General features: G+C 52.1%; 7 protein-coding genes across 7 annotated transcripts; 4 read left to right on the plus strand and 3 right to left on the minus strand.

Moving 5' to 3' along the window:
- Nucleotides 1–1,076: 1,076 nt before the first annotated feature.
- AYO21_03995 (hypothetical protein) lies at nt 1,077–3,075 on the plus strand (the record flags this gene model as incomplete). Its single annotated transcript, XM_022653968.1, has 2 exons — nt 1,077–1,395; nt 1,454–3,075. The coding sequence occupies 2 exons, from the start codon at nt 1,077–1,079 to the stop codon at nt 3,073–3,075; spliced, it is 1,941 nt and encodes a 646-aa protein (XP_022513712.1).
- Nucleotides 3,076–4,279: 1,204 nt separating this feature from the next.
- AYO21_03996 (hypothetical protein) lies at nt 4,280–5,967 on the minus strand (the record flags this gene model as incomplete). Its single annotated transcript, XM_022653969.1, has 2 exons — nt 4,280–5,813; nt 5,885–5,967. 2 exons carry the CDS (start codon nt 5,965–5,967, stop codon nt 4,280–4,282), a joined length of 1,617 nt encoding a protein of 538 aa, XP_022513713.1.
- Nucleotides 5,968–7,074: 1,107 nt separating this feature from the next.
- AYO21_03997 (hypothetical protein) lies at nt 7,075–8,737 on the plus strand (the record flags this gene model as incomplete). The annotated part of the gene is made up of 3 exons (XM_022653970.1): nt 7,075–7,241; nt 7,294–7,410; nt 7,462–8,737. 3 exons carry the CDS (start codon nt 7,075–7,077, stop codon nt 8,735–8,737), a joined length of 1,560 nt encoding a protein of 519 aa, XP_022513714.1.
- A 3,346-nt stretch (nt 8,738–12,083) lies between these two features.
- On the minus strand, nt 12,084–13,461 carry AYO21_03998 (hypothetical protein; the record flags this gene model as incomplete). The annotated part of the gene is made up of 2 exons (XM_022653971.1): nt 12,084–13,335; nt 13,403–13,461. 2 exons carry the CDS (start codon nt 13,459–13,461, stop codon nt 12,084–12,086), a joined length of 1,311 nt encoding a protein of 436 aa, XP_022513715.1.
- A 718-nt stretch (nt 13,462–14,179) lies between these two features.
- On the plus strand, nt 14,180–15,770 carry AYO21_03999 (hypothetical protein; the record flags this gene model as incomplete). The annotated part of the gene is made up of 2 exons (XM_022653972.1): nt 14,180–14,217; nt 14,273–15,770. 2 exons carry the CDS (start codon nt 14,180–14,182, stop codon nt 15,768–15,770), a joined length of 1,536 nt encoding a protein of 511 aa, XP_022513716.1.
- A 5,158-nt stretch (nt 15,771–20,928) lies between these two features.
- On the minus strand, nt 20,929–21,836 carry AYO21_04000 (hypothetical protein; the record flags this gene model as incomplete). Its single annotated transcript, XM_022653973.1, has 3 exons — nt 20,929–21,259; nt 21,402–21,496; nt 21,621–21,836. 3 exons carry the CDS (start codon nt 21,834–21,836, stop codon nt 20,929–20,931), a joined length of 642 nt encoding a protein of 213 aa, XP_022513717.1.
- A 1,355-nt stretch (nt 21,837–23,191) lies between these two features.
- Nucleotides 23,192–23,932, plus strand: AYO21_04001 (hypothetical protein; the record flags this gene model as incomplete). Its single annotated transcript, XM_022653974.1, has 2 exons — nt 23,192–23,735; nt 23,814–23,932. 2 exons carry the CDS (start codon nt 23,192–23,194, stop codon nt 23,930–23,932), a joined length of 663 nt encoding a protein of 220 aa, XP_022513718.1.
- Between the last annotated feature and the right edge of the window lie 334 nt (nt 23,933–24,266).

Below are 24,266 nucleotides of genomic sequence, written 5' to 3' on the forward strand. Positions count from 1 at the left end.
AGATCAACTATTCGACGACTGAGGGAAATTGCGGAGGTGTAAAGCAATATTTGGCATGGGCTCGGAGTTCTCAATCCCACGGATACGGAATTTTTCCACAAATTCTCAAGTAGCAATCTCAGGCTTCGCCTGAAAGAACGATCTCGGTCGAGCAGGACGTGCAGCTTCCGCATCGATGAAAGCAAACCCTGCCAACCATGAGTCGACCCGAATCGTTAGACCTCCAATCGAATGAACGAATGCAAAGACCATCGGACTTTTATGTTTGACTACTCTGATCCTTGATACTGTTTTTCTGAGTTACCGGCCTCGGGCAACTGATCTTGCTCCGACCTCGAGGCCGCAAAGTCGGCTCTTGCTGAAACCTCAGTCTATGACTGATGCTATCCTAACAGCAAAAAGCGTTTACCCAGTCCAGGCGACGCCGCAAATATATTTCTATGCTGTGCGCCGGGTGAATACCGGATTCTGATATGAGGGATGTTTTGGGGTGGCCCCTAAATCTCACACCGTGACCCAGCTTATTCTGGCTTCAAATTCACCGCTACTTGAAAGCTCAAAGCGAGAGGTGTTGTTTCTCACACGCGCACACTACTCCCGAGTCTGTAACCCCGCCCGTTCGTTGGCGATAGTCTTTCGGGACACCGAGTCGAAAAGCAAAAGGTGTGAACGCAGTTCCTCTTGTTGCCTGGATCTTTTAATGCTCCTCTTTTCTAGGGTTTAGGCACGAGCAGGCTGTCGTCTGCCATCGCGAATGATCCCCAACCTCTCAGCTTACCCCATTTTGACAAGAGTTCAGCCGAGGGATGTGCTGAGGCGGCCACCAAAGCCCTGCCTGCTGAGCGAGAAGCCACATGAGCCAGTCATATTCATCCTCGAGCTCTAAGCCGCCTGGTTTCATTGGCCCGCCAAAGCTGCCCGTTCCAGCGAGGCCCTTAAATCGGATCTGCTCGCTCCACCTGCGCCGTCGCTTCTTTCCTCTCTTGACACTTAAATGCCACCACCAAACACCCACCCTGTGCCCATGATCCTGCCACCGCTTGAGTGCCCTCGAAAATCTCCGGCAATACCTCTGGATGTCAGACACTTGTATTGTCTGCCTAGGAGACTTGAGCAGCGGCGATGGCCACGAAGTTACAGCTCTTCTTGCCAGCCCTGCCAAGTCTCCACCCACCGACGATGCTGCCGCCGCCGCCTCGAGAATCACCAAACCCGAACATGAACCAAGCGTCACCACATCGACCGACAAAGACTCGACCGAGTTAATCGCCCATTTAAGACCGTGTGGGCATTTTCTGCACAATGAATGTCTTACTCCATGGGTGGAACGAGCTAACAGTTGTCCGATCTGTCGTGCCAGTTTCCACCTCGTGGAACTGATGCGTACAATCAATGGTAAGTTCACACCACCCAGTCCTTATCCTAGTTGTCCAGGATGCTGATATGAGTATAGGCGATGTTATTTCCTCGTACTCTGTTGAGGACCGAACGCAGGTCGCTGACTTGGACCCTTCTATGTTTCTCGAGATCCCGGACGAAGAGGACGAGGACCAACCCTGTCAGGCTTGCGGGGAAGATGATAATGAAGACGTCCTGATGTACTGCGACGGCTGTCAGAAATTGTGGCATACTTACTGCGTCGATTTGCAGGAGGTGCCCTACGGACACTGGTTTTGTGACAACTGCAGAGCACAGCGAGATCTTGACCCCCGTATGATTGCCCGATCGGGGAGACCAAGTCGAAGGCGCACGCGAGGCCAGCAGCGTAGGCAACGGGGTCAAGAATCAAGCTGGAACCAAGTTTGGCAGTCTGTTTGGTCCCGCATCAACCTGGACCTTGACTTTCCCTACGAGGACGACGAATCATCGGCCAGATATCTGAGGCGTCACCGCCAACGCAACCAGGCCGATAGGCAGGCCCATGATGCTTGGTTGCGCCGGATGCAAGTTGCAGAACTTCATGGTGCTGGCAACCGCTTTAGGGAGACGGAACCAGCCCTTCCCAGCAGCCCTGCAGGTGGCTCAACGCCGAGTAACCGACGGGCAAGAGCATCTCCCCTTCCACAAGCCGAGACTGCTGATGAACTCCTGGCTTGGCATGCTTTCGACCAAGCTCGAGCTTCGTCAAATGAACCCAGCTCAACGCGCAAACGAAAGCGAAAATCCCCTACATCATCACCAGCGGAGCCCGAGAATGAATCATCATCGGCGAACAAACGCCGCCGACCCAGCGCATCCGGCCGCACGGTCTCTGACGGGAATACTGCGACCGTGACCAACATCCGGCGACGCCAACCTTTACGCATCGCCAGCCCCATTCCACGTCGACAGCCTAATGTAGAGCCAGCGGGGCCGAGCTTTTTACAATCCCTTCTACAAGAAGTTGAGGATGCTGGTTCCGGTACACACGCCATCAACCTCCATCGCCCTTCTCCTCGCCCTGCGGCGAGCCCACCAGCCGACCAGAATTCTCCACGACCCTCCTCGCCTGCTTTGTCGCCTCTCCCCTCGAATCATTCTTCCCCTAGGGCAATGTCAGCTACTCCGCCTCCGCCTCTGACACTCAGACCCGGCTCTCCTGCTGGCTTGTCGTCGAGCATACAGCCTGTCTTTCCCTCCACTGAGTACTCTCCACAACGCTCCACCTCGCCGGAGCCGAAACAAGCAGAGATTAATGGTCCCCGGTTTAATGGGTCGAGGGTCCCTCCACCTCCTTCGACATCTACACTATTGGTGCAGCCAAGACCTCGAAGTCGAGCACCGCGCATTCTTGAAACCGGGCAAGATTCTATTGTGACATCCCGCTCAACGGAAGCCTCGCCTAACCGGGCCGCAATGTCTCTAAATGCGAAAGCCGATGTGCAAAGGCTCGTTGCAAGCGCACTCAAGCCTCATTATAATGACCAGACCATCACGAAAGACGAATACACGACGATCAACCGCGATATTTCCCGGATGCTGTACGATAAGATTGGTGACTTTGAGACCCTCGGTGTAGACGATAAGGCAAAGTGGGAGAAGATCGCTGGAGATGAAGTCAATAAGGCTGTCAGGGCGCTCAAAGCCCAGGGTTGATAAGGGAGTACATAGGCCGTTTATTTTATGATTGTTCTCTTGCACGAAAGCGTGTTTCAAGTTTCGGGTTCAAGCGACGAGTTTCACGATGTTATGACCTCGGGTGGACAGGCATTTGGAAAGGGCGGCAAACACTGCGATATTTGGGACTCCAAGGCCCCGTTTGACGGAACGATGGCGGTTTTGTCTTTTCCAATGGGCTTGAGCGATGGCGATGGTGGTATCCTGTCGATGCATTGTGGGAAGGACTACACCTTCAGAGGCTGGAAGCATTCGGGTTGGCGGACAGCAAAGGAAGCAAGATTGTACAAAATACCCCAACGCAAGGAAGAATTGCAAGCTGTCGTTATCATACGTGATTGCTGGGATGTTGGTACAACCAGGAGCAGTTGAGGCGGTCTAGGACCAGAGGTTAGATGATGAAAGAGATGTACAATACTGGGACAAGGGACAGCAGGCATTGAATGGTAACCATCTTGGCCTCCTCTTCGCGTTCCTTTTGCTTTCTGAGTGACTTTTGACCTCTGGTATGACCGCGTATTCTGTGGCTGTGTGACGGAAGGTAGGAGCACACAGACCGACCACCCTTTGACGTACTCGTAGGGGCGAATGATCAAAGGGCGCAGGGGAACCATGCGAATTAATACACAGTCATACCCGGTAGGACGGCAAAATGGTCTGGTCTGGTGTGGTCTGGGGACTTACGACTCGACACCAAGAGCGGCTGATCCAAAGGTCAGGTCTGCAATCGGCTTTGTTTTTGATCGCTGTCGACCTGTCATCTCAGGAGATGTTACACGGAGTCTCCAAATGCCAACTACGAGATCATTATAAAGTCATTGCCCGAAACCCAAGAGCCCCCAGTAGAGTGTGAGAGATACCTCACTGATACCTGATAACCCGATACCGCCACGCCTGTCCTTCCTCCCTTACCTACCGTACCTAGCTAGCCTAGATTTCCCACGCCGCGGGCTGAATGGTGCCAGCAAAAGACAAATGAATGCGAAAGAAAATGTACATGAATAATATAGAGAAGATCGAGATCGGACGGTGGACGAAGTAGTAGGAGCTCGCGGAGCAGCGAGATGCACCTGGCCCACGCTTTTCTTCGATCGATGGCTTGAGCAGGGAAAATGGGAAGAGGAGACAATGCTCGTTGAAGACTCTGCAGGCAGCGCCTTCACATCCTGTGTGTGACGAGAAACTATGTGGTAGACAACTGTGAAGGCGACATGCCTCGGGCGTGCATCGCCTGCGCAATAATGTCCTGTGCGGTTGTGGAAGGGCCTATTCGCAGCAATGGTGAAGAAGTCGGTCGAATAGGCAAGGCTGACAGGCTCTTTTGCGCAAGGTCTCCCGACTCTGCCAGGTTGGCTTGCATTGATTGTTGATCCGCAAAGATTCGATGCCTCGTGAAATCGGCGGCAGACGAGTCATTGAACCACTTCTCCAGAAAAAGATGCTCCAAATCATCCTCGTCGACTTCTTCATATTGCCTCTCAATAAGTGCGGTGTACTCGTCGAGAAGTCGAGGCAGGAATTGTACTCGGTGCAGTAGCCACACATTGATCAAGTCGCCATGGTCCACGGGAAGCATGTCTGGACCAAGGAGGTGATCCACATACTTGATTTTGCGATGCAGCATCGTTTGGGAGAGTAGACTCTGCATCGCCGGTTGGGAAGGGGAAGGGGAGGGCTGACTCAACGGCCTCACTGCCTGCAGATGGCTCGTTGCGCCTTGATCTTCGTCCGGTTCACGCTCAGAGGCTTCATTGGAGATCGCTAGAGCTTCGTCGTCTGCTATGAGCTGTTTCAAACCCTCCAAGCGTAAGTCTGCAAGTTCGAGTTCGTCAAGCAGCGTCCGCTCTTCACATTCAAATGACTCCAGAAAACGCAACGAGTCGTCGTCCATGCTAATGCCGAATTGAGCTCTGGAGTCCTGCTCTCGAAGCAATTGCGCCTGTTCCTCTCGAAGCTCCAGGATTTGTTCAACTATCATGTCGCGATCGCCGATCATGGCCAAGTATTGAATATCTTCTGGAGCATACTCGGCGGATTCTCGTGCCAGGTTAGAGTGTTCACCAGCTAAACTGGCAGTGGTATCAGAAGCTACATCTCCCAAGGCAGCCGAGTCAATGGCATTTGTCTCAAGGAACCCATCCAAACGCCTGCCAGAGTGGAAGAGAGACTGGATAATTTCGTCTTCCAGACGAGCACATTGAGCCTGGTCTGCCCGAAAGGACGCAACTGTGCCTTTGCGGAACAAATCAAACTTACGCTGGATATTCCCAAGTTGTGCGGCGAGAGGCTCAGACAATTCCACCGATTTTGTGAGATCAGCCACTTCAAGGATGAACTCTTGTAGGGCGGCCACAACGTCCTCGGTCTGCTGGAACATGGGAGCCCTCAGGGCATTCAACTCAAAGACCTGCGCTAGAACTTTCGTGGTGATTTTGCGGTGCCTTTGCAATTTTGCTATGCAATCGGCCACTTGAGGATTTGGCAAGACTGCTCCTTGGTGACCACTACCATTTCCTGTTACTTCCTGCTCTTGCCTCTGCTCGATGATACCCTGAGACGAGGTGTTTGAGCTGGAAGACGGGCGGTCCTGGGTTGTGCCAGGCAGATCCTCGGTGGGCTTTGGGGGATAGGCCCATTTCCCCCTGCCTGTCTCTCGGCTATGCTTCCATAGGCGCGATAGATGGTTGGAAGAAGGCTCCTTAGGCGCGAAGCCATCTCTGTGAGTCGAGATGTCAGCGTTAGAACCTAGAGCAGATAGATACAAGGTAGATTGATGTTAGTGACTGACATTTTGGGAGCAGGTTTGGACCATTGAATAAGCCGACCCTTGAATTGTCGGCCGCCAGTTAGGAAGTTCAGGGCTGAATGCATTCATGCTCATCAGGCTCGGTGAGAGACGAGGACTGAGGTACGGACGAGGGTCTGAAGCATGATGCTACCAGTCGAGGCGGGAACCAACCCGTACTTGTATCGGCAGAGCTCTGGGGGAAAGAAGACGGAGTTCCATGAATGGGAAATTCCACCCGCTGACATTGTGCTGTTCGTGCAGGTGTCACTGCTCCTTTGGCGGCTTCACAATCTCTGTCAGTGGACAGAGATGCGTGAGCACCCCTGAGAGGCGTTATGCAGAGTGTTGTTGTGATCTACTCGTAGGCTAGGGATGGATGGAAACGGGAGAGGGTGTGGTTGGTGGCGCACATGGCTATTCCAGGTCTTACCACTACCCAAAGGAAGCCTGGCGACATGCCTACCACCAGCCCGGGGCGAAACCCCCTGCACTTACTCGTGGTTGCGCCAGAGAATGAGTGGTTTTTGATCTGCCTAGGCACCTGGGACCTTATGTTTGTACCGGTAGACATCGAGCTAGGCGTCGAGCTAGGCGTCCAGCTAGGGAGGAAGGGTGGGAGGGAGGAAGGGTCTTCGCTGTCCCGAAGGTGCAGGGGGCGGCTCGTTTGGAACTCTCTGTCATTCCAATCTCGCATTCTCATGGCCTGTGAAATTCATCTCGTCCTTACAACTCGTGTTACAGACCCAATACCAGAGCGCCAACTGCACAAACCGAACTGCCCTCCATTACGATCCTACAACCCCCTACCGATGTGCCTCAGGTTTTCTTCTCTCGCACTAGCTCACCACGCTTGTTCACTCCGCCAAATGAGAGGGTTGCCAACACGCAGGCAAAGCTGAAGCACCTGCATTCTTCAGTCCAGTCGACTCGAACCCTCAAAGTGCGATATGCAGCATTGGCTTCTGGAGGATATGCCACCACTCGTCCAAAGAGACTCCCTACCGAACTCGCCTGGCCTGGACCAGCAGCACCCCAGGTCTATCAGGTCTCAAGGATGATGGATACCTACTGCGCGACCGACTCGATATATGATGGGTTTGGGACCCCCTCTTCCCTCAGAACTCCTTCATGACTTGAATGTGGCTTGATTGAAAACCTTCCTGCTTTGTGGGTTGGTGAAAGGATCCGTCATGCCCAACCAGCCCAAGCCCTTGCCCACACAGGGTGACAGACACAGTGAAGGTCGAGCTGCCAGTAAGGCCCTGCCCCTACTTACAGGAGTTCTTCGGCTGACTTGGAAAGGACGAAACAACGGTGGCCCAGGGAACGATAGACAAAGTCCTGCCCAAAGACGCTCGTAGGTTCTCCTCGTGTCAACTGAATCGAGGCTCTCAGTCTGATGTTCTCAGCGATGCTCCTCGATCTACGCCGCAAATCGGCCATCAACCGGCACCAGCAAGACCTCCTGTCTCCAGCCCGCATCAATCTCCGTCGATCGCGACAAATCCGATATTCCCTCAGGAGAGGTAAAGTCTGCCTTGGTTCTCTTAGCTTTTCGTTGCTGACCCTGAGCACAGAAGTTCGCAGAGCTTTCAACTTGCAACTAGGGAACAAGCAAATCCCAGAGTTTCCCTTCCAAGCGCTCCAGGACCGTCATCGTTCAACAGCAGTCTGGACTTGTCTCTGCAAAGTTTCGCAGATATTCCAAGTGGAGATTACCAAAAGGTCGCAACTTATATTCGAGCGAATCTCTTGATTCTCAAACAAGATCCAGAAGCTCTTCTGAGAGAAGCAATTCAAGCATATCGTTTTGCCAGCTCCAGGCCTGAGCTGCAACATAGTGGCAGATTGCTGTACGGGGATGGTTGCATCCAGCAATATGTGATTCTCAGGCAATTACAATGCTTGCAAAGGAAACGTGTCGAAGCTCTACAACCGAAGAGAGTAGCAACAGAAGAGGTGACTGAAGCTGTGAAACACTACTTCGACCAGCTCCTCGACAAAAAGTCCCTTACTAGGAAACAGTTTGATGAAGGACTGGGCGAAGCTCGTGCACGTGCTATGAAACAGTTGCAGGGTGCCGGCCCAAGCCTTCAAACAACCGCCACGAGCACGCAGCAGTCCCCGACGCAGATTAGGACATATACTACAGCTATTCAAGCTCAGCAAAGCTCACTCCCATTCCGCAACCCTCGAGTAACTTCTCTGCCGAGCCTTGCGCCTTTGACTCCGCATGGTGAAGGAACTGATAGAAGCCACCCTAGTCAGCCAGGTTCCACCACCCAAATTCCACGAAGTGAGAAAGCCCACGGGCTAGACCCCAGGTACGTGACCAGAAACTCGGGCTTCTATCAACCTGGGCACGTATTTGCCATTCTCTGGCACGAGCCCTTCAATGACTCTCAGGGATACGCCGGCCACAGCTCACGACAGTCATCCAAGAAGGAAAACGTCAGCATCGGAATCTATGGCGAGCCTATTTATAGCTCGATTCGCCGGATGGTTGTTGTCCGACAGGACCACGGCTGCAGTGTATGTATCCCAATCAGTACCTATGGCAATAGAGGTTTGGCAAAATTCAAGACATCATCCAAGGACGTTGATGCCCATTCAATAATCTACATGGACGACACAGAACCTTGGAAGCACCCAGATGAACCTGCATCGAACAAAAGACCTATTGCAGTCATGAAAACAACCGCAGATCAAAAATTGAATTCGTTGAGCCGTCTCTGCTACTCCCAGCCGCACACGGTGCAACATACCGTGAAAGCCATGGACGTTGGTTGGGTGACCAAAGAGGATCGGCCTTATCTGCTATCATATTTCGAGACGATCAACACTCTCCCTTAGGCCTTGAAATGCCTCTGAGGCACCGCTTTCCTCGCAAATCTACATTTCAAAATACGTTACCGAATCTGCCCAGACCAATCCACGCTTGATTCGGGACCACTTACGTTGTCGACTTCTACCTCGACGTCAGCCATGATATAACGGGATTTGATGGAATTTCCTTCTTGAGAATGTCTTTCCACAACGAGTTTGTTCCAGCCTACGACGCATTACGTTCTTTTAGCCCCAGAGTGTCTCCGACCAGAACTGCACAAATCCTCCTTGACTGGTTTTCCACAGACGAGGCGGTCTCTACCCATGACGATGGAGCGTGGGCTTTTAACCATCTGTTCCAGTGTGTTTTTCTACATTGGACGACGTTGTCTTATCACCTATTCCACTTCTTTCGTGTTTGGTTTACAGATTGGAAATCTATGGTCCAGGAGAACAGCTGGTCCTGGCTCTGCTTGTCGCAGGCCCTTTACGAATTTATGAAATGCATATCTCATAGCACTGTTTATGTTACCTTCCTAGTATGTTGCATATTTCAGGGTGTACGAATACATTCGAAACGCCGATTCAGTATGTCAGCTTCTCCTCAGCCTCATCCTTCGACAAACGACGCTCGCAACAATGCCTCGGTTGAGCTCGGTGACCTTTTTTAGCCGCAGAGCCTCTCTGTGGGGAACGGAAGCTAAGGAACTCACCGATCAAGCGTAGGCAGAGAGGGAGACTGGGTCGTGCTGATGGAATCACAGAAGAAACTCACTTGCTGTAGTCGCATGCGCAGCACCGGCTCTAAGCTGTTCTCATTCATGGCCAACTACCTGGAAGGATTCGCTATGATCCAAGCTCCGGCTGATCACAAGCGGCCGAAAGTTTCGTGATTTTGCCTCAGGCCTCGAAGCGGCAAGATTCCTTCGATGTGTTGGCATGTGCCATGAACTGGAGTTCGCAGCCTACATTCCCCCTGGTCTGTTTCCAGATGTCCTTTGTGCATTGCTATCAACCAGTCTATTGGCACAATCCCGACTAACTTTGCGCTAATTGGAAGCCCTTGGATCCAGACGGCTAGATACGGTCTCGGGCTACTCGTCGGCACGGGGTCTCAAGGCCCTGGCCTCCAAAAGGATCATCCAGGGATCCTGACTGGTGCGACGAGATGCCTGACAAACAGGAGCGGAACGCAGGTCGCTGTCCAACCCTGCTCTTTGTGCTTGGAGATACAGGACACCACCTTTCCAGAGGATGTCGAGTCATCAGGCCCCTACTAACCAATTACCAGTCTCCTCTATCGCTTCATCTTTCCCACTGCTACCGATAATGGATTTTACCCACCCCTCATGCGAGATTTCAGCTTAGGCAAGTTCCGCCGACGACTTACCAAGGAATTGAAGTTCCGTTGCTGTGCTTTGTGATGGGAGCATTGTCGCCATTATCTTCAGCCGCATTGCTACGATGAAGGGAAAGGAGAAAAGGCTAAGTCTGCATCACCTATCAGGCTCGCCACGCACTCACTCACTACCACCTAGTCACTTGCCGAATCGCTCCAGCTAACCCGCCTTGCCCGTTCTCCTCGAGAATACGATCCTGCTCGGACGAGTGCTTGTTGTTGTTGTTGATTGATGTTGTGTTCTTCAAAGTGGATCTCTTCAACCCGCCCATTCTCGGGACAGGCCGTCGGAAAGACGCCGGGCGGCCTGCAAATCCTTCGATGAAGCCAGGCGCATCCCATAATGCCGGACCGAGCGGGGCCTAAATTGGGGCACTACCTAACAGAGCTTTTGTTAACCCTTGTTACCAGGAATCGCGGACTCGAGTAGTTGTTCTGGAAGGCAGAACCTCGTTGGTAAAGGACTGACAGAGTTGGTGTTCGCTTTTGAACCCTGCCGAACCTGGAGTAATGCTGGAGCAACTACCATGATGACGGATTTTTGCTGGCCACTTCGGACCTAATTTCTTCGAATTGAATCCTCTTTTGACTTCTGCAATCATTATTTAGAAAATCCCAGTAATGACGGCGGTATTTTTCAGCTTTCCTTTCCGGATGCTGAATTCAAAAATCACAAGAAGCATCCAATGGCACACTGGGGCAACTAAATGCGCATTATTCCTGGCTACTGCGACCAATTGATGGACGGCTATCTTTCGTGTCTCTCTTTCGAGGCCGTCGCAGAGGATGCCCTGGTTGCCTATTTCATTGGCCAGCCGCACAAAGAGACTGGGATTGAACAGAGGCTGTGCATCCAACGTTTCAAAGTCTCGAAACATGCCTCGACATGGGTGCATGGGCACAGACACGTCTTCGCAACGTTGACCTAGTTTCGAGTTGCCTGCTACCCTGCACTAATATGCCGTGCATCAGGGAACATGGATCCTGGTTTCTTTGTCGTTGAGGCTCGGGCCGTCATCTACTGTAGTGGCAGTGGTGGGAGGTGGCACTGCAGCCAGCCGAACTGGTCTCGTGTTAACAACCCCGTCACGAGGCGACTCAAGAATTCCCTCCGCTGTACCAAGTCTGGTAGCACGACAGTGGAAATACTCTGAGGCAAACCAAAGAACCGACAATTTGTGGCAATGTCGGGAGACCATCAGTCACGGCTGTGTCACCTGAGTAATCAGGTCATCAGCGACCCGACGAGGTTTCTTTCGATTGAGCAGACTACCTGAATCAAGGCTTTGGATGCCTCCCTCTGAAGATCTTCCTGGATAGACGCACCATGATGGTTGTTGTCCAGAGCTGATTGGACAGCCAGAATAGTCTGCTATCTAAGATGCGAGGCTAAAGCCCGTTGAAGGCTATCGCACCTACTTGTCTGGAGTTGCCAACTTGGTACGCTCAAAGAGCGATGACAGTACGGACCAACAGGCAAGCCAATTCTATTCAGCGTTACCAGATCCCATACCGGACGGGACGAGACCAAGTCTGCGAAAAAACAAAACAAAACTTCTCCGTCACGAACGGTCATTCTAGAAAGCCAGGAATGGAATCGAGAAGAGAGGGAGAGTCCTTTGGGGCTTTGATGTGTCTGATCCAAGTACATATCACATATCAGTCCACATCACATGCCGGCTGGACTTCGATTGGATATTCGGACAACAGCACCAGAGACTCTGAGTCCGTTAAGGCGGCAAATATGTTGTTGCTGCTGTACGAGATACACGCTGCGTGGATGGGTATATGCTCCATTCCCGCCAGGTGATTATGAGCAGCGTGCGAGCCTTGCTCTCTCTTAAAAATTTCACGGAAGTGAGTAACACTTCTCAGGAATCGTTCTGTTTTCAGGAGGCTGTTATTTTTTTAGGAACAAGACCATTTCTTCTCTTCCAAGCATCTATCAACAGTAAGACTATTTGGGTCCATTTCCTAAGCTTTATCGCCTTGTTGTGAAGCATCTGCAGCTGGTTCTGACACGTTTAGCTCCTCTCGAGACAACTGCTGCAGCTGATAGTCCAGGTAGGCCTTGACGAGTGTCGTGGATTCATCGCGATTGTCCGCTGCGGTGCTTTCGAGAAGGTGGGATAGAGTGTTGGCCGGAAGTTCTGGCCGAGGCTGAGAACCTGAGGCGCTGCCAGTCTCCGCGTGATCGATATAGCTCTGGCTGGTAACGTCCTGGTCCATTTCCGGAAATTGTTCTTGGGAAATGCTCACCCTTCTCTCCGGTAGTTCTTCGTACAACTTGTCCAATTCCTCTTGGGCCTCCTTCATCTCGTCCAACACTTGCTTGTATTCCACCTCAAAGTCTTCAATGACTTCGGGTTCTTCATTCGCGTCAAACAACATCATCCGCTTCACGTCCATATTTATCAATATCTCCCGCAGCATATCCACATCGCCCTTTTTAGAGAGATAACGTTGGGCCTCCGGGGTCTCGTCAAGTCGAATATCGTCGTTAGGTATAGATTCCTCTGTAGAACTCTGCCGTCGTCGCACAACAACTCCTTGGTTATCCAGAACTTGCAAAGAAGTCGCAGCTGCGGGCCCAAAGATAACTGAACCCTGCTGGACAATCTGGTAACTTTGCTGAATCAATATAAGATCTTGTTCCTTCACTTCGGTCGCGACCTGCTTGAGTCCGAGTAGAGACTCTCGGAGTTCTGGCAGAAGATTGTCCCCTTCTGTAGTCAGTATGGATTCGATTTTGGCGAGAACAGCCTCGCTCTTTCGAATAGAATCTCCTCTTAGGTCGTGGGCTGTGATGAGGCGGCTGGTGAGAGATTCCACGACGCCATTGAGTTGGTTCCAGTGACTACGCAAAATGTGCGAGCGGTCATTCTCATCAGGCGTGCTGGGACGAGCATCAGGACCGATATTTGATGGTGGGATCCGAGTTGCTGAGCCTTGCTGTTCACCGGGTTCTCCCACTGCATCGTCGTTGTGCAGAGACGTCTGTTTCGGAGGTTCTGCTGAAACGTTTAATGATTCCTCCCTCTTGAATGTTGAATCTATGGGAAGATCTGGGTTTTCCATGCTCTTGTGCACACCGGAGGTCTGCTTCGGGGGTTGGCCGTCGACAGGTGCCCCAACAAAAGCACAAGTTGCGCGTGCGCTCGAGTCATCCTGGAGTCTAGCTGCAGAATGTGGGAGGTTGGGTGATTCCGAGGGAGTAGTTCCCAAGCTGTCAGCAATGTGTCAAAACGGCAATGTTCCTGCCAGGAGTATTGGGTCTGTGCAACCTGACTTACCCAGCCTGCGATTTTCTTTTTTCCCCTTTCCCCCTGAACCATGAGAAGATAGAGGCCATTCCAGAGAACGGGTGAGAGAATTTTCATGTTGACCCAGAGGCCCTACTATCAGGGGAGGCATGCCTTTTGTATAGATGAACGGTTTGCCCCGGGCCAGGGCAGCGTCTTGCAGTCCAGGGATGCCAAAGCTGTCGAATACAATAGGCCGAAGAATTCAGAGTGCAAAGGTGGGTGGCACTACCCAAAGGTTAGTTGATTTACTAGGCAAGTACGAGGTATGTAATGGAACGTTGGTGCTCGTAATTGTGTCATTTGAGTACGAGGTAATATTACCCGTAATGCACCTGCAGCACCAAACACCAAGCAGCATGCTACTTTTACCCCTTTGGTCCTTCACACATTGCAAGCGACCCTTGAACCCCCTTCCCTTCTTGATCCCCAGCTGGCTGCCCCCCTCCCTCCTTAGGTCGCTCGTTCTCTCGCTCTATCTTGTCTGCTGCCCGCAGAGGCGGTTCAAGTCGCTTCTCCCGTCAGCAGGCTCCTCTTAGCACCAAACGCCACCCCAGCTAGCCTTCACAGCCCTCCAATAACCCTAGCTTGACGCTGCCTCGACCATGCGTGCGGCAGAAGGGAACAATGGATGTCCATACCCTCCATCACATTGCTCTAGAGGCGCCATCCAGCAAGGGTCTGTTCAAAGAGCCTCAAGGGCACAAATGACGAGGGGAAGTGGTCCTCGGGTGGCATCCCCTCCATCTTGTATAAGAAGACTCATCGATGGCATTTTCGATGGTGCGATGTGTCGTCCCCAACTTGTGAGTTTCTGCAGACCTCCAGGTGGGCTTTGATCAGGGCGAACCACTCACCCAGCCAACCAGGACTGTCTTTGCCGTTCCTGGCGCTCAAGTCAGCGTATCTATCCATTGCTTTCTTGCCTCCAGTAGCCCTGCCAGCAGATACCTCGGCCTACGACGCCGCCCAGTCCCGAACAAATTTGATAGCGTTCGTCTGTTTGGCGAAGCCGATGTCTACTCCGCAGCAATCCAAGCGAAAGGGGCGTCGTTCTGGGGGCCAGCAGTCGGCTCCCTGGGCGACACATGATGGTGTGAGTGGCTCGGCCAGGCCCGCTGGACCCGGGGCACCTCAAGACATCAAGGGAAAAGGGCCAGAAATCCCTTCGAGGACTGAAAATTGTGCAAAGGATATGACCACTGCCCGTGACCTTTGTGGCGCCACAGAGAGCGCCGTAGGTGGTTCTGAAGACGGTGCTGGTCCATCTGGAAGGCCTCGAAATCTCACAATACCAACAGTCAGCGATCTGAAACCAAGCGAACCAGGCGAAATCGGTTATTGTGTTCATCTGGACGATGATAAACTTTGGCAAGCTATCCGGAAGTCGACCTCCTTGCAGCCGGCAGCCATGAGAAACCTTGAGCAGGTAGTGCATGGAAAATCAACCGATCTTCAGGACTATCAACTCCTTCTGGAAGCAGTGAGGTGCGAAATTCTCAAGCAGCCTCGCCTCCGAGATACTTGTCTTCGACTTTACCTAGTGGTGAAGACATACGGTACTTTGTCACAAGGGCTCAACGCTGGGGTCTTTGGAGTGTACTTCAACAAGAGCAGCCAAAAAGTCGAACAAGAAGTCGAGAAACTCGCCAATCAGCTTCAACGAATGTCTTTGCGTCGGGTGTTGGGAGAAGGAGTTGCTGAAATGCCATTGTCTGTCTCACAGACATCATGGAAGGGAAACAACAAACTAGGGCGGCCAAAGTCTTCTCACGGAACCACGCAAAATCCCGCCTCAAAGGAGTTAAACAAGAGACACTATACCATAAGGAAGAGTTGGTTCTTTAGCTTGGGCAGAGTCTTTACAATGTTATGGCATGACAATGAGACAGCGGCCACAAGGCCTGCCGGTGACACAGGCTGCGTGACCCCTGGTCCATACGACCAGAATATCTATAGCCAGATCCGCCGTTTCGCCGTGGTGAAGCAAGGCCATGGGTTCTCGTGGGCGATCCCCGTCAACACATACCATGAGCAGGGGACTACCAGGTACAAATTGACCGACGAGGACCACATCCAGGCACACGCCATTATTTACATGAAGGGCACTGTACCACAGCTTCTGCCTGGTGAGACTACCCTGAAGAAACAGCCCATCATGGTGAACCCTTCAGCCAAGGACATCAAGTTACATCACACAAGTCGCATCCGCTTCGACAAAGTCTTTACCATTGAGCATAACGTCATCGTCAGAGATGTCGGCAAAATCTCTGAAGACTCGATGCCTTTCTTCTCCGAGTACTGGAAAATGCAGGCTCTCGAGGGCTTAGAGGGGACAAAGGCCTCTGTTGGCCTTTGAGCCAAGATCTCTGTCCGTGACGAGATATACGTTTCTGCTGCTCAGGGTATCGCCACCTTCAGCAGCAGGCTTGCGTCCTATGGACATGCCGCTTCTACAAGTGGTTTCCACTCACTAGAACGCAGAGGCAAGGTCACCGGTGAAACACCATGCGTGACATGGTCGACATACAGTGTTTTGGCCCTGGGCCATCAGCTGTCCACTCTCCCTTTTATCTATTTCACTTGTCCGAGATTTGTTTCTAGCGGAAGTCGGCACTGTCCGTCCGGCCCCTTTTCTCCAGAGCCTTGTGCGTTGCGGGCATAACTGTTTGAGGAATGGTGGCTGCCTTTTGTCTGCTTTTCCTTGCGCTAATCAAAACGGAATTGTTGCCCCAGCGTTAGCTGTCTCAGCAGTACCTGTCATGACGATACGATTTGTTCTAGCAGTCTTACCAATACAGACTCCACTACTACACATTTTCTTTTTCTAGTTATCTCCTCCGAGTCCGCTCCGTGGGTCTGGGAATAATAATAATATCGGACGCCATGTCCGCATTAGGCGAATTCAAGGCTCCACTTATTCCCAGCCTTCTCGGTCACAGCCTTGCGACCTCTTCTTCAGTCAAATAATGTTTGACATCTTCCAAACGTGGAGATATTGAATGAGTAGGCGTGGCTGGACTAATCAAAGGCAGTGACATTGATGCCGTGGTGGCGCCAACGCAATTCTGGTAAGTGGCAATTTCCCTCGAATGACTATCGGCATCCGGTCGTATTCCTGATCATCATGGAGTAAATGCAGGGGACTTTGTCTGCCTTGCTCTGGGTAGGATTTACCCACGTTACCCTAGATGAGGTCAGGACTACAACACGAACCGAAGACAGGTGTTACATTGACGTTGTACCGCGGAATGCTGGATTCAATGCTGCGTCCTGGACTCGTGGGTGGAAACTTTACCGGCAAAGTTCATCCAGTTCAGACTCTGCTGCCATGTCCCAGTGATACCACGAGGCGCTGAGCTGGAGCAGACAGTACCAGCCACTATGAGACTGGGCCGATTGTGTGGACCTTTCTAAACGGCGACTGACACAAAGGGCGTAGTCGCCACCCGGCTGGACGTCGACCAAGTTGAGGACATGTCATTTCAACAGTGCAATGGTTGTTACACCTTCCCGTCCTTGTGTACCTGGCGATGGGAAGAAGTTCCTCCACCACACAGGATGCAGGCCAAAGCAACATCAACAGGGCACATCTCGGGGCTGTCATCGCCCAGCTGGTAGACTCTTGTCCCTCCATTCAGCTGGCCGGGTCTTTTGTTCATTTCTCGAGAGGCCAATCAACGGGCCTCAAACGGCAGAAGTGAGGTCTGATTTGCAGCATTAACCATGACCTTCTGAGAGTTTCACCTGTTTCGGCAAGCGACAGGTCAAGACCTGCGGAATTCTAATTACGCTTATCTCTTGAGGAAATCAGGAGGGACCGACATCAGACAGGCCGTCCCACCCATTGGCTTGAATCTATTTGCTCATCGACAATCTCTACGGAGTACTTAGGGCGGGATCGATATCTGTGTGCGTGTGCGCACGCAACAAGCTGGTTCTTGGCTTTGAGGAATGCAGCGCGTATGCGTGCGAGTCATGGCTTCTGACTGGATGGGCATTTGGCGGTGAACAACTCTGCAGAGCGGCCCAATGTGAAGCGACGGATGGCACTCACGCATTTTGACGTGCGGCCAATATGCACACAGATCGAAAAGGATTTTCGAAGCAGAGTAAAGAAATGGTTGCCTTTTGAGATACAGATCCGGACCTGGATCTCGCTTTAGCGCTGCCACGTGGTTCCACTTCAGAGAGAAAGAATGCGCATTTAACAACGTCTGCGCGGCGCGTGACGGACTTTGTGTCCAACGTTGTGGACAGTTCAATGGAGCTCCTTGCGCCTCCTTCTATTTGAACCGGCAAAGGGTATGACAGGTGGCGATCTGGTCGGGACAGGAGGGGAGGCAATGCTGGTCAATTCATTTGTTCTCTGCTGTCTATCAGTCTCTGACTTTCTCTGGGCAATTCCAAGGTGTACCGGGAGTCTATCCTCTTGAGGCTGAGAGCAGTTTCACAAATGCTGGCTATACCTGGGCCCATATCTCATGACTGCTGTTGCTGGACAACCTACAGCCTTGCACCGATCGTTTCGTGTCTCTCAAACTGTGAGGCAGCAAGAGACACGCCGCTCTGGAAGAATCATCACTTTGGCAGGGAAGCCGATGATTTGGCACCCCCTTACCAGACAAAAACAAGTGGTGATCAGTATTGGTACGTTCTACTCTGACCGCTTGGGCATTTTGAGATCTGCCTCAGATGTGGCCTTGTGGACGGACGAGCAAGGCCATCCCTGGATCTACACGCCTTTATCCTTGCGCATTCCTGAAACATGAGTTGATCACTCGTCTCGGACCCCCTGGCGGCCCTGTTTGTTTGCCCCCTTTTGAAACTGCTCAGCCACGAGACCCATCAGCAAGCCAACTACACCGTCCTGAACGCATGTCAAACACGAGAATCACTTCCTCGTATACCTACCCGCGGATGCCATGGTCCATTGGGGATTCCCCTTGCGTCAACAAATCTCAACAGGCCTCCCCTTTTTCAATGGTTACGTCTTGGAATCTCCGCACTCAGGCTTTGGGGGTAAGGTCGTGATGTTCGTCCTGTGTAACCACGCTAGACTCGAAGGAGACCACAATTTGATCTGCCGCTGGGGGTTGGCTGGCGATCACTGTGCTTCACTCTGGGGTTTGCCACAAGTCAAATTTTGAATGATGTTGAAGTGATGGATCGATACGGGAGGAGGATTGGTAGGCACTTACCGACGAGTGATGTGATGTGATGCAAACTGCGATAGGGCGAGTATGCCGGCGGTATTGAAATGCCACAGTGAGGCAGGCAGGCTGTGTCCCCTTGTCCTGGCCAGGGATGAGGCTGTTGTCACATTATATGCGAGCCAGGGCGTTTTTCATCCATCCTCTGGCTAGGGGGCCTTCTGTATGCATAGTACTTTATCAGACGCGGGCTCTTTTTATAGAATATAGAACATTACGAGGTGATGGTATATATCTAGTGTGTTACAGGAGAAGCAAGGGGGAACAGCAGGTTGGGCCACGGCATTTCATCACTAACCGCACCCCTCTCTCTCTCTTCATCCTGGGAGATGTTCAGCCTTGCTTTAGCGAAGGATGGTTCGAAGGTTGATTGTAGCTCATCGCCGCCCGAGGAATCTGAGGAACGAGTATGCTTTCACTTCAACGGCCATTGAACCGACCACCTGGTCGTCGGTGGTGGTGGCAGACACATGACTGGAGATGCCATGCTCACCTGCAACCAACAACGCGGACTCTGGTATTTTGGATCTTCGCTGAAGTGAATTCGAGGCGTACGGTCAAGTCGTTCATGAGCCAGCCATCCGTCCCATTGTCGGTACTTCGTGTTGTCTATGCTTTTTTGTCTGATAGGTCGTATCCCTCCACACTGGCGCCTTGGTCGCGTTTCCATTGGGACTTCCTTCGGCCTCTTGCGACACTGCTTTCTACTCAAACGTACAGGTCGTTGAGAAGTTGCCTTTGGTACAGACTCAAGGAACATTGGATCCCTGTCCAAAACGACGGGAGGTAGAGCTGTGTAGCCTCACACGGGCCAATCAGTCACGTTTGGCCGGAAGAATTCAAGAAATACTCGGCGTTTCATGGCTACGACTATCAAATGACGCTGTTTCACATTATTTGATGGATTTACAAGACAAAGGTTCGTCCACCATTTCCGTCAGATACCTGCTATTCTCGTACCGCATAAGCCAGTACCCAAAAGCGATGGCTGCATTACACTGACTGACCCTGGGCTCGCTGGCTTGCATGTTGGAGACGGGGAACGGGTTGGGAGGTGCAGGAATCAACTAGATCTGAAGCGCGATCGGGTCGAGATTCTGGGCTGGACTGGACTGGACTGAAAGCACACGGGATGCAACGATGAGCTGAACATGCCTCAGTATGCAAATTAGCTAGGCTACGAGCGTGTGTCACAGATTCTGACAGTCCATTTCCTCAGCAGAGAGACATCCGTCGGCTCGCCGCATCTCATGGTACAAGACACGCGGCAGACCGCAGAGTCAAAGTAAGCTGTCTGGCCTCGACGGTATATCGCCAATCGCTAGCCGACAGCCAGCAGCTTGCAGTCATACCTTGCAAGACCGACCACCGGCACACTTGTCTGTGCTACGCACACTCACACACCCGTGCACACATTTACGTCGAGCAGACGTGGAAATACCACGACACAAAGAAAAGGACGTTGATGTCTCACTAGCAGGCAGACAGGCAGGCAGACGGGCGTGGTTTATAATACGTTCAAACCTGTCCCGAAGAAGAAAATTGTACACACGCAAGAAATCATGCATGTAAGCGCACCTGTCCTGGACAAGTCCTGAACAGGACGAGGTGTGTACCCGGTGTGTGTCGACTACGAAGTTCAAGGTAGTAGTAGTAGTAGGTAGCAGGGAGAGGTTATCCCAGCTCTACACAGGAATTCCACGAATTCCGTCGAGTTGATTGTATTTTCGTATCATTTCAAGTTTTCGGTGTCATTTCAAGTCGTCAATTATCTAGCACTGTCCCAGCTCATCCTATCCCATCCCAAACCAGTCCAACCCATCACATTATTGAAAGGACAATGAGAAAATAACGAGCAGCAAAAAAACAAGAGGCCGTTCCACCGTGTGTTCCCTCGTGTGTGTGTGTATTCGTGTCAAGTTTCAAGTAGCTTTCCTACCCATTTCATCTCATGGCGAGTTAAAAAACTTTCTTTTTTCTGATTACTTTTGTGGACTGGCTGTTGTTGCCACTGTTGCGACGTGTGGTGCTGGGGTATGCTTTTGTGATTTGTGATTTGTGACTTGTTATTGTCGTCGTCGCCGCGGCCGCCCACGCCTGTACTTGTTTGTACACAAGGCCAGGCCGCGCTTGATTGTAGAAACCGGCAACAGTCCAGATTAGAAGTAGGGCGCGCCCGCGCCCTTGGCCGCCCCTCCAACACTGACTTTTTCGCATCCAAAGGCCTCACCCTCTGAAAGAGCCTCACGTCTCCGTGATCTTGATGGTCGATCATCTGAATCACCCTCACACGACACGCAGGACCTATAACATGTCGTCTTTCAAGTCACCGTCGATGCTCCCCTCTAGGCCATCACCCGCGCCCGCACCGGCACCACCACTGCCGCCGCCACCGCCGAGCTCTCTAACCTCGGCGGTTTCCCAGCAGAGACTGGTCAGGTCGAGCACCCAGCGCTGATACTGCTCCTCGAGGAATTCAATGGTCAGGGGCTTTGGCCAGGACTTGAAGGTCGCGTCTGACGCGGGGTCCTTGAGCATCTTGTCGTACTTTTTGAAGGAGACGCGGTGGTGCGAAATGTTCTGCCAGCTGTCGTCCATGTCGATGTGGAGTTGGGAGCCTGAGAAGAGCTCGAACCTGGGTTATCGATGATAGTTAGACGGAGATTGCATCACAATACAGTAAATGGTCTGCGTCAGATGTCCGAGTCGCGTGCACGCAAATCCCAACGTGCCGACAGAGTTTCGGCTCCTCTCAAAAGGAAATTCCAATCACTTACCCAATGTAGACGCCGTTGGCGCTGCCAAGACTGATGATCTTCGCCCCCGGTGAAGTCTTGACCAAGTGGTAAATCTCACAGTAGGGAATCAAATCCTGATGCGTCGGATATTGTGGGAAGAAGGGGAATTTGAGCTGTTTACCGCCCCGAAAAAAAAAATTGGGAAGCACAAAGTCAGTTGATTGTCACTATTTCTCGCCGAGATTTAGAGTAACTCACGAAATGGAGGTCTCGAGACTTGTTCTCGTCGTACTTGATGTCCCAAAAGTGTCGCAACACGATCTGGTCGGTGCGCGAGAGATTGCCGATGGCGCTGTGCGGCAGGGCCGTCATCTGGTAGTTGGTCGGGGGGCGATTCGCAAAGTCGAAGCTCGAGCTGGTCTTTGCCGACACGGGTCTCGAGTCGTGCAGAGAGCCCGCCGTGCCGTTTGGCATCATGGGTGCGTGTGAGAGAGGAGGCGTGTACGAGGTGGGAGGTGCTGATTGATGGGACGTCGAGGCTGAGGGTTGTGAATTGTGGACAGACCCGGATCGAGAAAAGCGCCGCATACTGATGAACGGGGACATAGTATTACCTAAGAGAGGTGAAGAGGAAGAAGAATGAAAACGGCGAGGCGAGAATAAGTTTTAATTGTACGCGGTGACCGTTAGGGCCAAACGAATACGATAGTAGGAGAGTAGACAATTAAAAAAACCCGGTGGCGCGCACGCTTATTGTCGACGACAAGACGTTTGGATGTTGGATAAGTGGATTGGGTTGGGGGAGAATGGGAAAAAAGATGGTGGCAGGCCTTTCACCGTTTTGCCCATTCGGGGGTGGAGCCGGAAAGATGGCGCTAGCCTCTATTTATATGGAGACGGCTAGACCACACTCAGTAAGGCGCCGGATAGGGAACAACTTTAAAAACTGGCAAAGTCCGATGGGCGACAAACGTTGGAAACAACTTCCCAACCTCCAACCTCCTCAGGGGCTCCTTCCCGCCGTTGTACGTTGATGAGAGGCACTCCATCTCAAAAGTCCTCAACTCAGCCAAGGTTGGCCAAGCCTGGTTTGTGAAAGCTGGCTGCCTCCCCCTTTATGTTTATGTCAAAAGCTGGCGAGTCCGGTCCCAGGGAGGCTGAAGCCGAGCGGCAGCTAAGGCAGCTTGCCAGGAGCTCCGAAGCCTTGGCTGCAAGCCTACAAGGTAGAGGGAGAAAGGGCAATCTGCCGTGTGGCGAGCGACGCCTCTGGAAAGACATGTAGGTAGATAGCGAACCGCTCCTCATTACCCGGTACGAGGTACTTATATGTTCGTCGAATGTCCTCGGCCAAGTTCCAAGGCCGGAAGAATCCTGAGGCGTCGGAGTTGCCTTGGGGGCCGGAACGAATTCGTCCCATTCGCCTATTTCCAGTCTAACCAGATCAGGATAATTTCCAAGTGCGGCCAACTTGATATATCCATCCACGAGGCTTCGGCCTCACTCTAGCCCGGTCGACCCTCTGGATGATCCCAAACACGAACCATTCGAAGACTTTGCCGATCAGAACATTCCATGCTCACAGAAAGGCCCATACTAAGGCATTATTTTGGTAAACAATCTCATCTTCCAGGAGAACTTGATCTTGGTCTTGAGCAAAAATCAGGCAGCAGTTTTTTGGGGAACGATGCTTTACTCTATGGCGAGAAGGTACTTATACCTCGCGATAGTCGACTTCTCTGGCTGTTCGCAAGAGACAAAACACTCATCAGCAAAGCAATAACCTTGACAACGACAAGCCAAGTCGAAATTCTCTTGTTTGCCAACCCACAATGACTTCCACGACACCAAATAAAACCCTCTTCCGCGTGGGTGTCCTTCTGCTACCATCGGTCCAATTTCTCGATGCTTCAGCCATTGACCTCTTCGGAATGATCACCCCTGAATACCTCCAGGCATGCGGCCTACCGGAAGCACTCGTCGACATGGGCGTTCCAGTCGAAATCCATTACATCAGTGCGACAGGGGCAGGCACTTACATGGCCTTGACGGCCTCGGCCACGCTTCCTGTGACGGACTCTCTGTCGTCGCCAGCTGTGCAGCCGGGCCAACTCGATGCTCTCCTCATCCCGGGTCCAGACCCACGCACGGTTCCGGGTGAAGATGTCTTGGCTTTCCTTCGCGCGCACAAAGCAGCCGACAAGACCGACATCCTGATCATCTGCACGGGGAGTTTTCCAGCCGGGTTCGCAGGGCTTTTCGACGGCAAGACAGTCACTGGTCCGAGAGCCCTATTGGGGAAGCTGAAGGAGGTATTCCCTGCGGGGAACTTTGTGGCGCGGAGATGGGAGAGAGATGGAAGAATTTGGTCGTCCGGTAGGCGTCTGCTGTCCTCGAGGCACTCCTCCTTCCCATTTATAAAGCGCATCTGCTTACTTTTTTTCTTTTTTCCAGGTGCCATCACAAACGGTCTTGATCTCACTGCGGCCTATCTGCACGACAAATTCCAGAAGGAGCTTGCAGATCTTGTCTGCGGCATGGCCGAAGTAGGCGACCGCGGTCAAGATTACTAGTAGTGTCAGAGTGAGCAACAACACCTTTAGTGGAATTCGTTGTGTTTCCGGATCGTGCGTGCATGGGTAAAAGGTAGCAAGAGGGGAAAAAAGGCATAGCAAGCGACAGAGTCAGTCAGAAGAGAATATTAGAAAAAATCCAAGTCAATATTCAGGGCCTATAGTGAGCTTGTTCAGGTGGCTGTCTTGTGCGGTAGATTCCCGGTGTGGCTTGCGTTCCAGAGGGAGAGTCGGCCATGAGAGAGCTCGTCGCCTCCACTCCTGCTGTGCTAATTTCTCTCCATGCAATGCAATGCACGCACGCGCACCGACCCCATCATCTGCTTGGCCTGCT

The sequence above is a fragment of the Fonsecaea monophora genome (assembly GCF_001642475.1).
Source record: "Fonsecaea monophora strain CBS 269.37 chromosome Unknown Scaff21, whole genome shotgun sequence".
NCBI classification, from domain to species: Eukaryota; Fungi; Ascomycota; class Eurotiomycetes; order Chaetothyriales; family Herpotrichiellaceae; genus Fonsecaea; species Fonsecaea monophora.